The sequence below is a fragment of the Cryptomeria japonica genome, chromosome 2 (assembly GCF_030272615.1).
Source record: "Cryptomeria japonica chromosome 2, Sugi_1.0, whole genome shotgun sequence".
NCBI classification, from domain to species: Eukaryota; Viridiplantae; Streptophyta; class Pinopsida; order Cupressales; family Cupressaceae; genus Cryptomeria; species Cryptomeria japonica.
In genome coordinates, this window is record NC_081406.1 from 190,918,265 (window position 1) to 190,941,531 (window position 23,267).

The window sequence follows — 23,267 nt, forward strand, 5'->3', positions numbered from 1 at the left end:
TATATATATAAACCAGAGATCAGTGCAAATGGCCTTACACGGTTTGGGGTGTCAGATTATCTCTACATCAGACAATAAATTGTTTCCTGACTTCTCAAAAGCATCGCATCAAATTCTGTTATTGAGATTGAATGATGTCACTCACATTGTTAATGGTTGTGTAATTATTATGTTAAAAAAATGAAATTTATATTGATAGTGAGGAGTATATAGCATGTTAGAAATTATTTAAAGTTTATATCTGTTTTTCTAATATAATGATACTTCAAAATTTAGAAATTTATTAGTGTTGATAAATGATAATATATAAGTATATAGTATTTGTTATAAAACTTTGAAATAAAATAAAAGAATTATTGAAATGATATTATTTAATATTTTTTGCATAAATTTGTTTAAGGATATAAAAAGGTATTGTTTATATATACATTTTATAAATAATACATATATAAATATATTTAATTAAGAGATTTTATTTTATTTGCAATTATATATATACATAAATATAAAAGAATAAAATTACTCATGTATGTATATACTTATTTTAAATTTAAGATCAAAGAAATATGAGAGTCTTTGATGTCATTGTCAAATTTATCTTGAATTTATTAGAAAGATTATATAAATTTGGAGTAAGATTATAGAACTTACTTTTTTGATATTGATTTCAATCATATGACTACTAGAAAGAGAAATGGGTGGATATAACTTAGCTTTTACTCAATTTTAAAAATTTACATCGCATAAGATATTATCATATTGTTTTTGAAGTCATGAATATCATTTTAGCTTTGATATTGGAGTAATGAAAGTAACAAACAATTATAATATTTGTTAAAAAATATGTTAAAAATGGTGTATCAAGCCTAGGAATGGACAAGCATATGTTTAATAACATAACATATGTTTATAATCATTGAGGATAAATACTAATGTTCAATTTTATTGTGATGAAAGATATGGATCCAATAACATAACAACCAAACTTTAATGATAGTAGATTTCCACAATCCCTGAAATATATTGTTGTTGCAGTTTATGGATTAGATTGTTTGTATATTTTTAATCATCAACGTTTCGGATCACACTCTGTGATCCATCATCAAGATGATACAGAGCATAAGGAGATAAAAATGGTTTGATTGCAAACCCAAGCCAAATAAAAAGAAAGGGGAAGGGTGGAGGTAGAAGGTGCACGAAATACAAGGCTAAGACTAGAGGAGACAATTGACCTACAAGAAGAACTATTATAGAATAAACCAAATAAAAGAAAAAAAGAAAGAAAGAAATAATATAAACACACACATATACACACATACGCACACTCAAAACACATAAATATATATAAATTAGAACTCAATAAAAATAATAAAATAAATTAATAAAACTAAGAGAAAGATAAAAAGAAAGAACAAAAATAAACACAAGAAAATTACACAAGACATGAATGAAATGAAAAACTTAGAAAAAAGATAGAAAAATAAAGAGCCTAAATAGAAAAACAAAGAAACAATTAAATAATATATAATATATACATAAATGCACACACACAAATGTATATATATGTATGTATATACATAAATGTACACACACACATATGTATATGTATATACATATACATACATACATACATGCATACATACACATACATACATACACATATACATACATATATACACATATATATACATATATGTATATATACACACGTGTACACACACACACATATGTATGTATGTATGGTGGTATATATACATAAATACATATAATAAAAGCATGAAGTGGATACCCAATAACAAGAGAAGACAATCAATATTATAAACACACCTAAAGCAACACAAAATACAAAAAAGGAGGAAAGCGCAAAACTAAATGAGACTAAGAATCAATAACAAATTGTAGCCATTGTTGGAGCTAGATGTGGAGCTTACACCTCACAAATTTAGCACGGTCTCCCTCTTTCAACCCCCTAAAAGAGTTTCAACATAATGTTTGTTAGGGTGATCTTACCTTAAATTGGCGTTTGAGGCCATTACGAATGCTCTAGGTCATTTCCTAAGGGTCGACTCTACTTCTTCAAACTTCATGCACACCTCATTCACACATATCCTAGTGGATGTTAATCTCTTGAAGGCTCTACCTGGTGAGGATATATTATATGTGACTTATTGGCCTTGGTGTCAATCTCTAGATTATGAGGTCATCCCCTTCTACTATAGACATTGTTTTGCCACTAAGAATTTAGCTTCAAATTCATTTACTTGGTGACAAGCTACCCTTTCTTACTATCTTACTATATTTCAAGAGAATTTGATCACTGATGTAGGAGAGTAAAATCCACAGTTGACTCTAGCAAATGTCCATTTTGGGCCCATATATACTCTTATGGCTCCATTAGTTGAATTCCACTCAACTCATGAAATGATTGCTCAACTACTTATTGCCATTATTCCTATTCTACCTTGAATTTTGATGTAGCTACCTACTTCTAATATGATTGTTTGTTGTTCAACATCTCATCACTAATCTTCTAGGTGTGTAGAGACCGTGGATGAGCCCTCTAAAGGGGAATCCCCTCCACCCCTTCTTCTAGGATTAGGGGATTATAAGATAATAGTCTATAGAAGTTATTCAAAGGCAGAAAAAAGTTATTCATAAGGATATCTCCTAATCATAAACCTATACATAATCTCATCATTTCGAATGATGAATTAACATTTTAAACAATAGTTAGAAAATGAAGATTCTTTTGCCCTTTAATCCCATACACATTGATTCACCACTTGCAAATTATGACGTGTTTATGAGCCATGACAAGGCCAGGCTTCACCCACATCATAAGTCAAACATTTAAATCTTATTTCAATATGATGTGGGCATTTGTTCCCATGTTCTGCACACAGAAGGGAAGAGAAAGTGTATCCAATGTAACAAATAACTCTCTTGCAAATTAACTCAAGTTTGGTGGTTGGATAAAAGGGGAGAATATTTATAGGGAGAACAATGAGTATTGGTGGGAGTCAACGTTGACTGGATAGTTTTCCTCTAAACAAATATTTTTACTCTTATCATTTTTAATCATGCAAATATTTAATAGTTTAACTATTAATTAGTGGAATATTAGGCTATACTTTAAATTATTAGGCTATACCTCGAAGATGTGATTCTATATTGTTTATTACACATGACGTATGCATTGTCATTTTCATTTTTCTTTCCAACATTTGAAAAACGTCCAATCCACTTGTCATTAAAGGCACATATTCTATTTTATTGGTAAGCCTTTTTCATTGTCCTCAATGTGAAAAGAATTTGTTTGCTACTTGAACCCCTTGAGATTATCATTGGATGTTAATAATATTGTCCATGTGCTTATGATCTCCAGTTTAATATAAATGGATATTAATGGATAATTCATGTTGTGATTTGATTTATAATAGATTTATAATAGATTTATTATGATCTATTCTTTTTTATTATGAAAATATTTAATGGTGTTATAGAAGGATGCATAATACATATGATTAGAATAGGATTCTAGGAAATCATGGTCAAATCTTATAACTAAAGTGAATGTTTCTAAATAATCTACTCAATGTGTTTGTTTGAATCTCTTAGAAACTAGTTTTTCCTTGTACCATTTCAAAAAAATATCAACAAAATATTTTATCTTATAAATCTATTTTGACACCAATAATCTATTTATATTTTTGAAAGCTCCATTATTTCTCATGTGCTATTTTAATCAATTGCTTCCCTCTCTTCATTTATATCATCAATCCATACTTATTATTTCACTACTTCATACCTAGAGGATTCAATTTGAATTTTGACTAAGAAAAGCAATATTAAAATCTTTGTTCATATTAGTATTCTATTTTAACTTAAAACTTTGTTATGCATTTACAATAACGTTAGTAAAACTATGAATTACGGATATTCACTCCGAGAATGCATTTACAATAATGTTAGCAAAACAATGGTTCATGGATATTCGCTCCGAGATTGTTCTATTTTAATTATAATATGTTGAACGAGAATATGAGTTAGATATTTGGTTAAAAGATTGTTCCATTCACCCATATCGCAAGCCAGTCAAACATTTAAATCTTGTTTAACAATTATGCTCGCTACTAAAAAATCTTCTTAATTTACTAAGCAAAATACATAAGGTAGGCAATTGTTTCCAAGATCCGAAGGCAGAAATGGCCTATAAGTGATCTATGTCTAGAAGTAGAGGATATCATGCAACAGGGTCTGTAACAGACGATCACAATGCACTAATAATTTGGGAAGGATGAGAAAGAGAAGGAGATTCAAAGAGGGTGGAAGCGTACGGTGGAGTGGCGGGCAATCTGGAGACTGAACTGCCCTCCTCTTTCACTCACATCGATCTTCTGCTCACGTGGCGGCGGAAGCATTTCGAAGTTGTTCAATAATCTCCCAATTACCAGACCCAGCAGAGGCAGGGCAAGAATGATGCCCGGGCAGCTCCGCCTCCCCATTCCGAAGGGCAGAAAACGGAAGTCCACTTTCCCTCCCACCGCCGCCTCGGTCTCCTCCTCCTCTTCCATAAATCTCTCCGGCCTGAACTCCGAAGGATTCCGCCACCACTCTGGATTATTAGACAACCACCAAGCGTTCACCACCACCTTGCTCTCCTGAGGAATTCGAAAGCCATCAATGGAGGCCTCCTCCAAGTTCATGTGTGGAACGAGCAGGGGAATGGGTGTGTGCAACCTCAGCGTCTCTTTCACCACCGCCTGCAAATACGGCAGCTTCTCAACGTCCTCCTCCTTTACCTCCTCCCCTTTCCCAACAACTCTCTCCAATTCACTTCTCACCTTGGCTTGCACTTGAGGATGATTCACCAGCTCCGCAAGAGCCCACTCCATCGACCACAGTGTCGTCTCTATGGCCGCCAAGTTTATGTTCTCCACGATGTAGAGCACGTTTTGCTCGTTGATTTCGCCCTTGCTCTCTGCTTCCAGTATGTGGTCTATGGCACACTTTTTCACCTGCTCATCGCCCTTCCCTTTCGCCAAAATCTTCCTGCATCCATCCCCATCACAACTACATTAATATCATCAAATAAAATACTATGCAGATGATGCTTCTCATTAGATCTTCAACACACTACTTTAATATCACTTTTTATGTGGTTTAAGAATAGCCGATCTGGAACAGGGGAAATAGTTTAAATGGTTGGTCTCTACATGAACAGTAGACGTGTTGACTTTAACCTATAGACTGCAAACTAGATTGGTAAGGACAGTTTTGTCAATTTCCTAATTTTATTAAGCAAAATGTTTGATAAATTCATATTTAAGTTAGAAAGCGGCAAATTTTGGCTTATATGTAATAATATTTTCAATGATGGGACAAAGATAATCAAATACCGCCCCTGAATGTCAAATAAATGCATTACAAGCAGTCTCCAGGGCTTACCTTCGTTCTTGGATGAAGTGATCGTTGAAAAAAGCAAGCCTCCTGCTCTGAAGGTCCCTGCACTTGTTCAAATACCCTCTCAAAAACGGCCTCAATATGGGGATGAAGTCCCCGTAATTGTACTCAAAACTCTGTGCCAGTCGGCTTCTCTCAGCATTAAAAGCAGTGGCCTGAATGAACAACGGGTCCCCCTGAGACTCAAACCCGCGATCAAACATCATCCTGTACAAAATATTATAAAGCATGAGTTGAAGCCTTTTGCTAATAACTATACCACTCTGTAAGGCCACTTTATTTGATCGGACGTCTTCAACGACTTTCTGAATCTCCTCCTCCCATCCTCCTCTGTAGTGTTGGACAACTTTCTGAGTAAAGAAGGGAAGAGTCATAATCCTTCTCATCTTTCGCCAGTGTTCACCATAGACGGTGAACACCATGTCTTGCCCATTGCCCGTGAATATATCAAACACCAGGTTGTTTTTCCTAGACCCGAATTCGACACCCTGAGTATGAAGAACTTGTTTTGCAAGCTCGGGACTCGACACCACCACCAAATTTCTGCAGCCCAATCTCAGCATGAAAACGTCCCCATACTTCTTGGCCATCTTCGCAAGATTTCTGTGATTCAGATCGTTGCCCACTTGCAGCCAACTGCCAAATATAGGCAAAGACAGCGGCCCAGGAGGCAGCTTGGAGCGTTTCTTCACAAATGTAGCCATCACTAACAATGTCACAAATAGAACTGCTCCCATTTCCAGGGGATACCACTCGGGCTGCTTCAAGAAATCTTGGATTGAAGACAAAGAGAGAAAATTCTGGCCAAGCAATGAAGCCATTCTCGCTTTGGAGGCTAATAACAAACAATTGACTCTTACAAAGCAACTCACCTTGCTGGTCGGATAGAGGGGCGTTTACCTATTTATAGGAAGTCATCTCCCTAACTCCGCGTAGAAGAAAAGTGGTCGTTGGTAGCAGTCAACGTTGACTGGATGGTTTTCCTTTCAAACAAAGTGGGCAGACGAGGAAAACAGTAGTATCCTTTCGACCAATGTTATAGTGGAGGAAAACAGGTGAAACACGTACTGCTGTTTTAGGCTCAAATCAGTGGATTCGGAGTCTTTAACTTGTTAATCTCTCTAAAATAATTTAGTTTTCCTCTGTTCAACGTGGGTCGTTGCAAGGAGGGACAATGTGTGGGCTCTACTCCAAATCTGTCCTATTTCTTGCCTATGATGCACACAAAAACTACCAGGTATATCAGATGGATGTTAAATGTGCATTTCTGAATGGAGATCTTAAGGAGGAAGTCTATATTGAGAAACTTGATGGATTTTCTTTATCAGAGGACAAGGACATGGTATGCAGATTGAAGAAAGCTTTATATGGATTAAAACAAGCCCCTAGAGCATGGTATGCTAGATTAGATAATTATCTTTCAAAGCTCAGTTTTAGCAAAGGTAATGCTGATAGTAACTTATATTATAAGATTGAGCATGATGACATACTAATCATTGAAGTCTTTGTTGATCATATCATTTTTGGAGGAGAAGAAAATTTATGCATGAAATTTGTTGATGATATGAAGAATGAATTTGAAATGTCTATGATTGGAGAGATGAATTTTTTTTTAGGTTTGCGGATCACATAGATTGATAAAGGTATTTTCATTTGTCAAACTAAGTATGTGAAGGAATTGTTAAAGAAATTTGTTCTTGAAAATTCAAAACTTGTTGGTACTCCCATGATAACCGATTGCAAATTCACTAAGGAAGATAAATCCCCTAGAGTGAATCCAAGTAGATACAAATCAATGATTGGTGGATTGATGTACTTAACTCAGACCAGACCTGATATAATGAATGTTGTCTGCATTGCTTCTAGATTTTAGTCTGATCCGAGAGGAAGTCATGATATTGTTGTAATAATAATATTCAGATATTTGGTAGGAACAACAAAGTATGGGTTATGGTATCCAAAGGATGATGATTTCAGATTATGTGCCTATACAGACTCAGATTGGGTAGGTGATGTTGATGATAGGAATAGCACTACAAGTGATGCATTCTTTCTTGGGAATAAATTGGTCTCATGGCTTAGCAAGAAACAATCATGCACTTCACTATCTATTGCTGAAGTTGAATAAGTAATTGTTGCAACTAATTGTACACTCAAATTTTATGGATGAAGCAGATGTTGAAGGATATAAGGGTAAGTTATGATGAGCCTATTGTTATTCACTGTGATAATACTGTTGCTATTGATATGTCAAATAATCTGGTATTTCATTCCAAGTCAAAACACATTTCTATAAGGTATAATTTCTTGAAGGAAAAGGTTGAAGCAAAGGAAGTCAGATTGGTTTGTGTGCCTACTAAGGAATAGATTGTAGTCGTTCTAACTAAACCATTGCCTAAAGATACCTCTCAATATCTCAGAGATTAGTTGGGGGTCACCACCCCTCCGACAGAGACTTAGAGATGCAAGGATGCATCAATCCGGTGAGCTTACTAGACATATATTCTGATCCGAGTTGATGGGATGATGTTGCTGCTCAGGGGGAGTAGTCAACTACCTAGTTTAGTATTTTGGTTTAGCATCAGCCCTTTGTCATTGATGTCAAAGGGGGAGATAGTATTCATGTAAAAAACTGATAATCTTTGGGGGAGAGATATTTTGTTGGTTTTTTATTCTTTGGGGACATTGTTGGCATTCCTTTGCACTTGGATGTTTTTCACATTCAATGTTTCCATCAATGTCAAAGGGGGAGATTGTTGGCAATAGTGACTAAGTGTTGTCATTGATGTCAACACTATATCCCGGTTGGATATGGTTCTTTCCTGGTTGGACTTGGTTTTGGTTGATTCTGATCTAGTATAATCACATCCTTGGATTCAGTTTTGGATGGTTATTCAGAATGGTTACATGCTTGTCATATTTAGTTGGTTCATTATTTGGTGCTCCGGAAGCTATCATTTATGTTCCCGGTTGATATTCTTGGTATCAGTTAGCTTTACCAGTTGGCGATATTTGATGATTTGGTTAAGTGATTTTGGTTCGGCTTACTGTATTAGTTCCTAACGTGTTGAAGGTGCTTCTTGATCTTGTCCTAATTATTTGGTGGCTTCGCATTGGTTGGCATGATGATTTGGTGGTCCTATTTGGATCCAGTTGATTATTCTGTGTTATTTCATTGAGGGTTTCTACCAGTTGGTGAAATGTGTTGGAGATTGATCTTAACGTGATTTCTGATGGATATAATTGTTTGGGAATTTGAATTATTTCCATTCTATGTAATGTAAATCATAATATTGGGCTGAAGGTATCGTGTGATGTAATTTTTGTAATTCTAGGTTTATGGGTTTAGGGTCTAGCTGACCTTGTTATCAAGGTTGATGATCTGTATTTATAGGTGACTTATTTATGTAATTTGGTATGGTATGGTTATGTCTTCATTATCAAAGAGAGGTTTATGTGCAAACAAGGTTAGATAATTCAGTGAAGACTGTCAAGGATTTGGTGTTGCAGGGAGGACATCAGTGCTTAACTGGAATTGTATCAAGCATTAGGAGATGCTACTTTTATAGTTCATTTTCTCTGGATTGTAGTCCAATGTTTATGTAAGTCAGTGAGACTTCTTTTTTGTGATGAGCAGTTAGCTCTAGGTGGTTGGCCTGATTGCAAGTGCAATCCCCATTGTAATTATTTCACATACTACTATAGAAGTATTATCTAACTGTTGGTAGGGTTTCCCACCATGGTTTTTCCCTTTACTGGGTTTTCCATGTCAAAAATATTAGTGTTGTGTGATATGTGCTTTCATGTTTTATCTTTCACCGTGTTGTTCTTATCTTGCTTCGGTAAAAGGTTTATAATTTGCTCTAAATGTTAAACTTGTGGAAAACTAATCCCCCCCTCTCAGTTTTCCTTGGGTATCAAAACATTCTAGCATAATCTAGGTATACCATATAAGTGTATGGTCTTTGACTAATCCATATATAGTCCAATAATATAGGTATACCTCCAAAAAATCATGATTAAAATATTTGAATGTGTTCACCATGATACAACTGAATACTGTTAGTGCATTCTTGAGATCGAAAGATATTATTGTATACATGAATGAACCCCATTCTATAAAAAAGTGGTCTTAGGTTGATCTTCTTCTCTTATATGAACTTGATGATATCTAGAAAATTCATTAGTGAATGAGTAGATTTTTCTTCTAGCAATTGATTCAACGATTTCCTCATTAAAAGGTGTGGGGAAGGGATCATGTAAGAAAACTTTATTTAATTTGCAAAAATTGACAAACACTCGAATGTCTCATTTTTAAAATTTTGTATCACCATTGGGCTTATCCACTTAGAATCATCCACCAGTTTGATTATTTGTGCAACCAACATTTTATCTAACTCAATATTTACTCTCTATTTCATGTTGTGATTTAGGCGATCTATGGTCATTTTTGAATTGGTTTGGAACCTTCTTTTAGGTATATTTTCAATGTCATGATTTCCTCCTTGATGCCCTTCATGTCAATAAATGTTTGAGGAAATAGTTCTTTTTATTCTATAAGGAGTTCTATAATGGTCCCCACAATAGCCTCATTTGGGTAGTAATCTCCAATCTTTTCCATTTTTGGCTATTTGATGTATCAATATTTTCCTCTCAAAGTTTGATAGGTTGGTTGTGGCAATGTATTTCAAAATTATTCTGGAGTTTGACTTCTCATTCTCCTTCTTTTACTTCAATGTTGATCTTGGGATCTACTTCTTCTTCATCCATATAAACTGTATAACATTGGTTTTGTACTAGTTGTTCATGTTTGTCTATCCATTTTGACTAGTTTCCATATGTGTTCACTTCAGAGTGGTGGGTTGGGTTCCTGAGACATATTTTCTAGAAGTAATAAGAATATGATATCCTTGATCCTAAATAGGGCCTCATTAGTATCTTGGAAAGAGAATGTATGATTAAAATTTGTGCAAACTATATCCCAATCCTTAGTTTTTGATCTTCTTTCTTCATTAATGTACCAGGTTTGTACCATTGGTGTTAGGATACAAATAAAGAGTTGTTTGTATAGGCAATGTGTTGGCATTTCAATTAGGATATTGAGAAGGTTGTTGATAATTATGGATATAACTGATTAAGGATGTTTACTATCTTCACAATATTATTTTGTCATTGATGTCAAGAAATTGATTTTCTGATTTAGTATAATGTTGCCATATCTTAAGAAGTATATTTTGAAGAGAATTAAGATGTTGGTAAAAGACATAGAAAGAATGTGATGAATAATGGGAGGAATAAGTTATTCAATGGGCAACTATTACCGAGTTGGACAATGATGAGATCATGTTTTTTAGATTGTTTTGATATCCTACATATGTTATTGTTTGTAAGGTTAATACTATACTATGTTACCGAGCAAGGAACCTAGTTGGTAAACCCTAAGGTTATCACTATCGGTTAATGAAGGCAGAATGTCTACCGAGTGAAGTTTAGTATTTACCAAGTTGCAACCGAATAATAACATAATGCATTGGATGAATGCATGCATTATTTAATGATGGAAGCTGATGAGCTGGTTATGATTAAATGATTGATACAACGTGTATGAAGTTTGTTAAGGATCTATGGCAATGGAAGATTGGTAGGAAGATCTACAGCTCATATTGAATTGCAATACCCTATCACAAGTTCCAAGAAATGTATGCAAGTTCCAAGGCGAGGTAAAACATTTTCCGATCAAAGGATACATTGAACCTGGTCAAGATTGAAGATCTGATGGCTATGATTGATCATGGGAAATGTGATCAAAGAGATTAAGTGGTTAGCAAATTGTTTATAAATAAGGAACTGTTGATAAATAATGTATGCGGGCAAGTGTAAGCACAGGGATGCTACATAGTGATTATCGAGCACATAAGCTTGAAGACCTGTTTGAATAATAGAGTAAGGAGCCCACCAGAAGGACAAGATAAGTCCTATGACTAGATTGTATTGAGCAAATAAGAATCTGCTTTAGCATTTTAGATGCAAAGTTGTAGACATACTCATTACTGTTATTTGTTTGTAAGTGACAAAAAATCTCTTAACCGAGTGGACTTAACAGTCTTATTTGTAAATCCTCTAGAAAGGTGACATTCTGATTGAGTGTTTGAAACCCTTTAACAAGGTCACCTCTAACAAGGTGAAGATCCTAACAGATCTGAGGGAAATCCCTTAACCGGGTCACATCTAGCAATGTGTTTGTAATCTTTAACGGGATTTGTTTTTAACCGAGCATAATCTAGAAGAGTATATTTCTTAGTGGGTCTGAAATCCCACAGTGGTTTTTCCCTATTTGGGTTTCCACGTTAAATCTGGTGTTATGAGTGTTGTTATGATTATGTGTTCTTAAGTTTGCATGTTTTACAGTTTTTGTAACATATATCTGTTAAAGCTATCGAGGTTGAATCTGTTGAATATATTGAAGATTAAGTTTGTATGATTCACCCCCCCTCTCATCTTGTTAATAATTGGCATCAGAGTTATCAATTGGTATCAGAGCTTTGGACTCTGGAAGAAAAGTTTAAAGGTACTTGAGGAAAAAGATCCAAAGATGTATAAGAGGGATGCACCGAAGCTGAACAAGTCAAGTTTCTCTACATAGCAGAAAAGGATGAAGCTGCACCTATCAGGAATTGGAGAATATGCTATATATTATCTGGAGAATGATTTCATTACACCTAGCACCTATCCATTGACAATGGAAGAGAAAAAGGCAAAGCAAGAACATATTCAAGCAATGATTGAAATAACATCTACATCGACCGACTCAGAGTTTAATGATCTAGAAGGCTACAATGATGCCAAGGCAATGTGGGACAAGCTCATATCTATGTATGGTGGTGATGAACATGTTCAAAGAGCAAAAGTGGACAGTCTAAGAGGACAACTTGAATCTATGAGAATGAATGAAGGTGAGAACATAACCCAATATAGTACAAGGTTAAAGGAGATTGTCAATCAAATCAAAGGAGCAAGAGGAACCATTGAAGAGAAGGATGTCACAAGTAAGCTATTAAGAACCCTTCTACCTGCTTATGCAATCTGAGTCCCTACAATCAATGAATTGAGGTCTGTACCCAATATGTCAGTTTCTTTGGATGCTACTATTGGTAAGCTACATGCATTTGAGTTAAGTAACTTTGATAACAGTGGGTCTTCGGTAAATAAAATTGATTATGCATTTAGTTCTTTTCATCTTGATGAATCTGATGATTACAATGATAGAAAGTATAAGTACTCTGAAGGGAATCACAGTGGAGCAAGTGAAAGATTTTGCAAAAACATGGAGGAGGTACACAAACTTTATGAAGAAATCAGAAAGCAAGAAGAGTTTGAAGCACTATTAGCCAGAAGGCTACTGAGAGGAAAAGGTAAGTACAAAGGAAAGTTCCTTTGAAATGTTTTAACTGTGATATAATAGGACATATGGCTTCTAATTGTCCTAACAAAGAATCCAGTGAAAAGAGAGATTACTGAGATGACATACAGAAAGATAATCATTACAGAGGACACCGAGACTTTAGAAGAAGAGATAAAAAGACATGTCTAATAGCTGATGAGGAATCTAATGATGATAAATTAGATGAAACTAATACAGAGGAATTTGTTTATGTGGCTATCAAAGATGGATCAGATGAAGAAAGGTACAAAGAAAAAGCTTTAATATCTCACATAAATACTAATGATTCTTGGATCATAGATAGTGGATGCTCACATCACATGATAGGTGATAAACACAAGTTTGTTATGTTAGAAGATTATGTAAGATTTGGTAATGATGCACCATGTCCAGTGAGAGGTAAAGGATCTATAACACTTCTTGACAATGCTAAATGCAATGGTGTTTATTGGGTTGAAGTTTTGAAATACAATTTGTTGAGTGTAGCACAACTAAACAATATAGGATACCGAATAGAGTTTCAGAAAGGAATTGTCAAAGTTCATGACAAGCATGGAAAGTTAGCAGCTACCAGGACACAAACAAAAGGTAACACATTTCACCTTGACTCAACTTGGAATAAGTGTCTATATGCAAAGATAGATGATACCTGGTTATGGCATAAAAGGTTTTGTCATGTAAATTTTGATAATCTGATCAAAATAAGCAAGAAGCATCGAGTAAGAGGTCTACCGAGTCTTGAGAAACCTGAGAATGCTATATGCTGAGGATGCCAAATGGGTAAGATGACAAGATCAAGATTTACAAGTAAGTCCTACACTTCTAAGGGAATTTTAGATCTTGTGCATAGTGATCTTTGTGGTCCTATGAAAGTTCAGAGTTATTATGGTGATAAGTATTTCATATTATTTGTGGATGATTACTCAAGGATGATGTCAGTAATGTTTTTAAAAGAAAAATCATAAGCTTTTCAAATGTTTAAATGGTACAAGGCAAGAGTTGAAAATGAAACAGGAAGACAACTGAAATGTCTTAGATCTGATAGAAGAGGTGAGTTCACTTCTGATGAATTTAACTTATACTGCAATGATCATGGTATAAAGAGGCAAGTATCGGCACCAAGAACACCCCAAAAAAATGGGATAGCCGAGAGAAGAAACAGATCAATTGTGGATTGTGCAAGAACCTTGATGATAGAAAAGAAGGTACCTCAAACATTTTGGAGAGAAGCAATCAGCACTGCAGTTTACACCCTGAACCGAGTACAATTGAAGAAAGGAAATTTGATGACACAATATGAAATCTGGTATGACAAGAAACCCAATGTAAGTTATTTTAAAATCTTTGGAAGTAGATGCTATGTTCACAAAGATGACAGAAATGGTAAGTTTGATCAGAAAAGTGAAGAAGGAACATTTCTTGGTTATTCTTCTAGAAGCAAAGCATTTAAATGTTTGATCAAATCATCTAACAAAATAGTAGAAAGTGCAAATGTGAAAATTGATGAATTTGCAGAAAGAAATGATGAAGGAAACTCCAAAGAACTAGAAGATTATGAAGGATTTGTATATGTTCAACCAAGAAGTCCTACTGAGAAACTACTGAAGGAAATGAAGAGAATATCCAGTTACCGAGTGATGAAGAAGATCATACAGAATCTACTGACCCTATATTAGCCAAGTATATTAGAAGAAATCATGCAACAAGTCAGATTATACGAGATAAGAATGATCTAGTGATGACAAGGAATAAACTGAGACAGAACACATGTCTGATATCTGAATTTGAACCAAGGATAGTGAAAGAGGCATTTAACAGTGAAGATTGGATAAATGTTAAGACAGAAGAGATTGATCAAATCAAGAAGAATGACACATGGACACTAGTCCCAAGACCAAAGGACAAAAATTTAATCGGTACAAAGTGGATTTTCAGAAACAAGCTAAATGAAAAAGGTGAGGTCATTCGAAATAAAGCAAGACTAGTTTGCAAAGGTTATGCTCAAGAAGAGGGAATTGATTATGGTGAGACTTTTGCACCTGTGGCAAGACTTGAAGGAGTAAGAACATTGTTGGCATACGCTGCTTACAAGAATTTCAAAGTATATCAAATGGATGTCAAATCTGCATTTCTGAATGGTATATTAGAAGAAGAAGTTTTTATTGAACAACCTGAAGGATTTGTTGAAGGAGAAAATAAAGATCAGGTATGTAAACTGAATAAAGCTTTATATTGTCTGAAACAAGCACCTAGAGCATGGTATGAAATATTGCACTCTTATTTAATCAAGATTGGTTTAATAAGGACAAGTGAAAATAACAATATGTACATGAAGAATGATGAAAATGTAATATTGATCTCAACCATATTTGTTGATGATATTATCTTTTGTAGAAATGACTCTTTATGCAAGAACTTTGGAAATGAAATGAGCAAAGAATTTGAGATGTCATTAATTAGTGAGATAAAGTATTTTATAGGTCTAAAGATACTGCAAATGAAAGATGAGATTTTCATTACTCAATCCAAGTACATAAAGGAAATCTTGAAGAAATTTGGAATGGAGGATTCAAAACCAGTAAGTACTCCTATGACTACCAACTGTAAACTATCAAAGAATGATGAATCTGCATCTATTCATGAGACACTTTATCGATCTATGATTGGAAAGTTGCAATATGTTGTTCACAGCAGGCTAGATACAACACATGCAGTAGGTATAGTTGCAAGATTTTTTGCAGATCCCAAGGAAACACACATGACAACAATCAAGAGAATTTTCAGATACTTGAAAGGCATTGAGGATTATGGCTTAGTATATCAGAAAGGAAATGACTATGATTTAAAATTTTATACTGATGCTGATTGGGCAGGCAACATAGATGACAGGAAAAGCATAAGTGTTGGAGCTTTCTTTTTAGGAGAAAGACTAGTGAGTTGGCTTAGCAAGAAACAAGGATGTATTTCACAGTCAATAGCAGAAGCTGAATATGTTGCTGCAGCATTGAATTGTACCATTATAGAATGGATCAAACAACTGTTGGAAGGCATAAATGAGAAAGTTATCGAGCCAGTAACTATATTATGTGATAATACTAGTGCCATTAACATTTCAAAGAATCCTATTATGCACTCTAAGACAAAGCACATCTCTATCAAATATCATTATCTTAGAGAAGAAGTTCAAGAGAAGAAAGTGGTGTTGGAGTATGTTAGCTCAAAGGAACAAATAGCAGATATTTTCACCAAGCCACTGCCAAGGGGCACTTTTGAGTATCTTAGAAGTAAGTTAGGGGTCCTACCCCTATCTTCTACTCACTGACTGAGTTCGGTGAATGCATCAATTCGATGACACTAAAGAATACCTTTTAGGAGTTGATGCTGATTTACACACTTTAGGATGTTTTCTAAAGGTGTACAGGAAACAAAAACAGGGAACAGGAATTGAAGACAAAATTCTCTAATCGAGACTGAGTTGATACCGAACAGCAAAGGAATTACTTCACAGAGGAAAAAATTATGTATTAGTTTTCTTTTGGCATTGTTGTCAATGGGGGAGAAGACTAATGACAGGGGGAGAGCATTTCAGTAATCTGAGCAATCACAATCATAGCAATCTGAATTTGAATCTCTTAGGTCAAATCAATTGGTTTTGCCATCAATGCCAAAGGGGGAGATTGTTGGCATTTCAATTAGGATATTGAGAAGGTTGTTGATAATTATGGATATAACTGATTAAGGATGTTTACTATCTTCACAATATTATTTTGTCATTGATGTTAAGAAATTGATTTTCTGATTTAGTATAATGTTGCCATATCTTAAGAATTATATTTTGAAGAGAATTAAGATGTCGGTAAAAGACACAGAAAGAATGTGATGAATAAGGGGAGGAATAAGTTATTCAATGGGCAATTATTACCGAGTTAGACAATGATGAGATCATGTTGTTTAGATTTTTTTGATATCCTACATATGCTATTATCTGTAAGGTTAATACTATACTATGTTACTGAGCAAGGAACCTAATCGGTAAACCCTAAGGAACTTAGTCAGTAAACCCTAAGGTTATCGCTATCGGTTGATGAAGGCGGAATGTCTACCGAGTGAAGTTTAGTATTTATCGAGTTGCAACCGAATAATAACATAATGCATTGGATGAATGCATGCATTATTTAATGATGGAAGCTGATGAGTTGGTTATGATTAAATTATTGATACAATGTGTATGAAGTTTGTTAAGGATCTATGGCAATGGAAGATCGGCAAGAAGATCTACAGCTCAGATTGAACCACAATACCCTAGCACAAGTTCCAAGAAATGTATGCAAGTTCCAAGGTGAGGTAAAACATTTTCCGATCAAAGGATACATTGAACCTGGTCAAGATTGAAGATATGATGGCTATGATTGATCATGGGAAATGTGATCAAAGAGATTAAGCGGTTAGCAAATTGTTTATAAATAAGGAACTGTTGATAAACAATGTATGCAGACAAGTGTAAGCACAGGGATGCTACATAGTGATTACCGAGCACATAAGCTTGAAGACCTGTTTGAATAACAGAGTAAGGAGCCCAACAGAGGGACAAGATAAGTCCTATGACTAGATTGTATTGAGAAAATAAGAATCTGCTTTAGTATTTTAGATGCAAAGTTGCAGACATACTCATTACTGTTATTTATTTGTAAGTGACAGAAAATCTCTTAATCGAGTGGACTTAACAGTCTTATTTGTAAATCCTCTAGCAAGGTGACATTCTGATTGAGTGTTTGAAACCCTTTAACAAGGTCACCTCTAACAAGGTGAAGATCCTAACAAATCTGAGGGAAATCCCTTAACCGGGTCACATCTAGCAATGTGTTTGTAATCTTTAATAGGATTTGCTTTTAACCGAACATACTCTAGAAGAGTATATTTCTTAGTGGGTCCGAAATCCCATAGTGGTTTTTCCCTATTTGGGTTTCCACGTTAAATCTGGTGTTATGAGTGTTGTTATGATTATGTGTTCTTAAGTTTGCATGTTTTACAGTTTTGGTTACATATATCTGTTAAAGCTACCGAGGTTGAATCTGTTGAATATATTGAAGATTAAGTTTGTATGATTCACACCCCCCCCTCTCATCTTGCCCCCCCCCTCTCATCTTGTTAATAATTGGCATCAGAGTTATCACAATGGTCATACTCCTAGTCTTTATTCCAAGTTGCCACACAATTATAGAGGTAATCCTCCAGGGGTATGATACCTTAATATTTAGGAATGCTAGGGTATTCACCATCTTGTTGTTTATATTGAACTCTAATAAGAATGTTAAAAGCATGCCAATATAGAATGTTTTTCTTATGCGTATTCCACTAGTAGGAATCATTGCATAGTAGTGTATCTTAGAGGGATTTCATTCTTATTATTTCTAGTGTGAAGGTCCTTTCCATAGCTACAATATATTCCATATCACCTGATGCCTATTCCATAGAATCTTGGTAGCTTGATATGAGAGATGTATGTTTGATGTTCCTTTTCTCGAGAAATCCCTCAATCTAGTTAGAGGTGGTAGGACTATGACTTTTGATCATATAGACCCTTTGAAATCCATATAGTGTGTGTTTGGGGTTAGATACTTGATAGACTAGTTGGTTGGAGTGATGTGGTTCGATATATGATCTATCTTCAATCTTTAAGGGAATATGCATTATTTATTTGTTATCAACAAAAGCAACTTCTCTAGCCCTTGGATTGATTATGCCATTGCATCAATGAAGCATCTCAGTCATAACATTTTCATAAATGTATTAAAGAGTTCTTTCATTTGGACGATCTTCCAAGTACTAAATTCAACACATTTTTTAAAGTCTTTCACATTTACCTCTATGTTCTTCCATGTCCCTAGTGTATTCATACTGGATCCATCTGCTAGGCATATGTTCATAGGGGTTTTCACTAGCTTGGGGCTACCCAATTTCTTCCATGTTGTAGATTGTATAATGTTAAGGTTTGCTCCTAAATTCACCATCACATAATTCACTTTGTGCTCATTTAGTTGAACATCAATTAATAGCATACCATTTTTACAATTTTGGTTCTCTGATAGATAGTTAACTTGAGGTTTCTTATTCTAATACTTTCCCAGTTTTTCCAACTTGACAACTAAGTTATTATTCCTCATTACTATTATCAACTCTTTCAAGGTCCAAATATCCTATTCTATAAAAAAATATTTCCCCCCACTTATCCTGCTGTCTTTGATCTAGTTTAAACAGGGTGGAGTCCTCTTCTTCTACCCCTTCTTCTTCTTCCTCTATGCTATTATCTAGGTTTCAAAGCCCTCTTCTACCAATGAATTCTTCATCCCTTTATTTGTATCCATAGCCTACCTGGTCACCACATTTTCTCTCTTCATATTTGTGTTTCTCTTCTTCCTTCTTACTACTAGTTCTTCTTTGAAGTTGTCTTCTTACGATGTGTCAAAGTTCCACAAATCCATAATATGGCATGTTTTAATCCATTAGTGTGATACTCTATGGTTTAATTTGGTTCCCCTTTTTACTTCATCACTCTAAGAAGGTTTCTTGACATCTCTATAAAAATATTTATATTTTTCATAGTTAAACATGGTATGATCTTCACCTCCACAAAATGTGCATAAGGGGGTTCTTTATAACATTTGTAATAGCGCATTGAACCTATCATCCAACTGCACTGTGAGAGCATTGGCATGATTGGCATAACTTATGATGATGTTGACATATTGATGTAAGGACTGTTGGTGATGATCTAGCTAATATGATAAGGATAATGACGACATGGTGATGTATGACCAGTATAGATTGAGATATTGGTTGGTGACTTGGTGATCAGTTATTTGTGTTGTCATTGATGGCAACTGCGAAAATTGTTTTATTCTGGATTACTCTGTCATCTAGTTTTACTGGTGTAACCTGACTAGTAATGGATTAAGTTGGTGAGATGAACTGTGCGGGTGACAGACAAACTAGCAAATAGGACTTTAACCGGTAAACATGAAACAGTGTTATACTTAAGCAATTGGTTTTGAAGATTGTTGAGGAATTAGGTGTTGTGGTTTGAAACATGCGTTTATATCATTGTAATAAGTCTATGACTAGAACCGCGTCATGTTTTGATAACCAGAAGTCATGTTTGTGATTTACTATTGTATTTTTAATAGGGTTTTAGAACCGGTAACTGATAATATGATGAAACTATAAAGATCCGGTCAACTACTAAGAGGGGAGGGTGAATCAGTAGATAGAAAATTAACTAAACTTTCACCAAACTCATTTCCAACTCAAGAGAAACTCACAAATTTTATCGATTTAGTCACTTTATCAAATCTACAGTAGCACTGTCAAACCTTACTGGTTGACCTAATACTTCAGTGATATAATTTAACAGATCTGAAACTTAAATATCCTTCGACCAAAACCTAAAACCACTTCACTAATACCAATAATAACATATTTCAGATCATTTCCAATCATTTAAATATATCTATGCAGATTTACCAATCATTCATATCAACCATACCAAAAACACATCCACAAAATCATTCACCACTTAACACAATGATTTTTCACATGGAAACCCAAATGGGAAAAACCACAGTGGGGATGAATACTGACAAGAATTTTGAACTCTTCTGAAGTTCGCCCTATTAGGAGCCAAGCCCGATTAGAAGCTTATACAATAATGTTCCATTAGGAACAATTCCGGTTAAGGACCACCTAGTTAAGGGATTGACTACAAATACCCTGTTAAAGGTAAACTCAATGGAGGATTTTAAATCCAAGCTAATGGATCACCTGGTTAGAGGATTTCAACAACAAGCTTGTTAGAGCTTACCTGGTTAAGAGATTTTACTACTGTAATGGTTAGAGAACAACAGGTTCTTGACCAATCTGGAAATAGCACTTCCTTGCTGAACCAGATCCTTTATCGCTCTTATCTGCCTTCACATCATTCTACAGACATGCCTCCTAGTTTGACAACAATCACTTTCACACTTATTCAAATTTCCAACAACTCATTGAATCAATCCATCGACCTTAAAAACAAATACATTAGGTCGGTAACACAACACAAACCCTACAATTCTTATAGAGATTACAAACACATCGGTTCAATCTTGACCGTTAGATTATATGCAATCAACTTCACATTCTTCTAGGCATCTACAACCGCTCCTAGATCACTTCACTTTGAATCTTGTAACACATCATGTGTTTGTCACGTCATACTATGCATTTGATCATTCCCAAGATAAACAGTTATCTTTACATGCCAAAACCTTTTTGAAACTCACTATGTGCAACATGCTTGTGTGGCATCTTCATCACTGATCATCATTCAGTCATAAATCATCATAACTGATCTTCAAGCTTCATCGGTTAGGGTTCTACTTCTCAATTGGTTAGGGTTACTGATTGATCTTCACTACTTCATTACTGGTTGCTTTACTGCTTCATTACCAGTTGCTTTACTACTTCATTACTGGTTGCTATACTGCTTCATTACCTATTGCTATTGACATCAATGACAACACTATACTTCTTCAATGCAATCTTCATGCAATGTCAATATTCTCCCCCTTTGGCATTGATGGCAATACAAATGTCAATACCAATTGATTGTCATGATTGAGAGTAAAGAATACACAAATAGGTATAGGAATCTTGGTTTACATTTTTTAGCATATACTCTCCTTCAATTGTATCTTCATATCTTTAGCTGGTAACTGGTCTGCAATCTATCTTCTCTCCTTAACATATAAGACTATCAATCATATACATTTTTTTTCCCCCTTTGACAACAATGCCAAAGTGAAGGTAGACCATTATGTTTCATATCTATGCTTCACCGATCTGCAATTAGCTACTCCTTCTATGGAGTAGCTCCATTTTTCACTAATCCTTCTTCAAGATTTTCAATAGGCTCCGGGATTGATGTCTTCTACATCTACTTAATTGAATTCATGTAGGGGTACAACCCCTAACTCACCTCTGAGATATTCAAATACAGTCTTAGGTAGAGGCTTAGTAAAACTATCTGCTAGTTGTTCTTTAGTGGAAACATGCTCCAATGATACATCTTTGCTTTGAACTTTCTCTCTTAGGAAATGATACTTCAGCTCTATATGCTTTGTCCTAGCATGCAACATCAGGTTCTTAGAAATATTTATAGCACTTATATTATCATAGAAAATTCTTACCGGTTCTGATATCTTCATCTTGAAACCTTCCAATATGTGTTTCATCCAAATTGCTTGGGCACAATTCATTTAAGCTGCAACATACTTAGCTTCTTTTGTTGATTGAGAGATACAACTTTGTTTCTTGCTTCTCCAAGACACTAATCCGCCTCCAAGAAAAAATGCTCCTTCGGTTTTACTTTTCCTATCATCAACATTGCCTACCCAATCTACATCGATATAGACTTTTAATTCAAAGTCTCTTTCATATGGATACCATAATCCATAATCTATTGTGCCTTTCAAGTATCTGAAAATTCTTTTGGTTGCAATCATGTGTGACTCCTTCGGATTTTTCTAAAATCTAGGAACCAATCCTACTGTATGAGCAATATCTGATCTATTGTGGACAACATAATTTAGCTTACCTATCATGGATCTGTATTCCTTTTCATCAACTGGTGCAAAATCATCTCCTTTGACAATTTATAGCCTGTAACCATTGGTGATCCAACTAGTTTACAATCTCCCATTCCAAAAGTTCTCAACACTTTCTTCACATACTTGGATTGTGTGATAAAAACTCCTTCCTTCATCTGTTGGATTTGCAAACCTATGAATTTTTTATGTCACCTACCAGTGACATCTCAAATTCATTCTTCATTTCATTAGCAAAATCTTGACACATATCATCATTACCTCCAAAAATGATATCATCAACAAATACCTCACTTACTAGTATTTTATCTCCTTCTGTCTTGAGATATATGTTACTATCTTCACTGGTTCTTTGAAAACCTATCTTTACTAAGTGAGAGTGCAATCTTTCATACCATGCTCTTAGTTCTTGTTTCAAACCATATAGTGCCTTATGTAGCTTGCACACCATATCCTCTTCTTTAGTTAATGCATAGCCATCTGGTTGTTCTATGTAGACTTCTTCTTCCAATATTCCATTTAAGAATGTTGATTTAACATCCATCTGATATACCTTAAATCCTTTGTATGTTGCAAATGCAAGTAGAGTCCTTACTCCTTCCAATATTGCTACTGGTGCAAATGTCTCACCATAATCTTCACCTTCCTCTTGTGCATATCCTTTGCATACCAGTCTGGCTTTATTCTTGATCACTAATCCATCTTCATTCAATTTGTTTATG

General features: G+C 34.9%; 1 protein-coding gene across 1 annotated transcript; it reads right to left on the minus strand.

The window, feature by feature from the left end:
• Positions 1-4,181: 4,181 nt before the first annotated feature.
• LOC131873612 (trans-cinnamate 4-monooxygenase C4H2-like) lies at positions 4,182-6,294 on the minus strand. The gene is made up of 2 exons (XM_059216512.1): positions 5,449-6,294; positions 4,182-5,052 (listed from the first exon to the last, which is right to left on the minus strand). The coding sequence occupies exons 1-2, from the start codon at positions 6,282-6,284 to the stop codon at positions 4,317-4,319; spliced, it is 1,572 nt and encodes a 523-aa protein (XP_059072495.1). The 5' UTR covers positions 6,285-6,294; the 3' UTR covers positions 4,182-4,316.
• Positions 6,295-23,267: the final 16,973 nt, after the last annotated feature.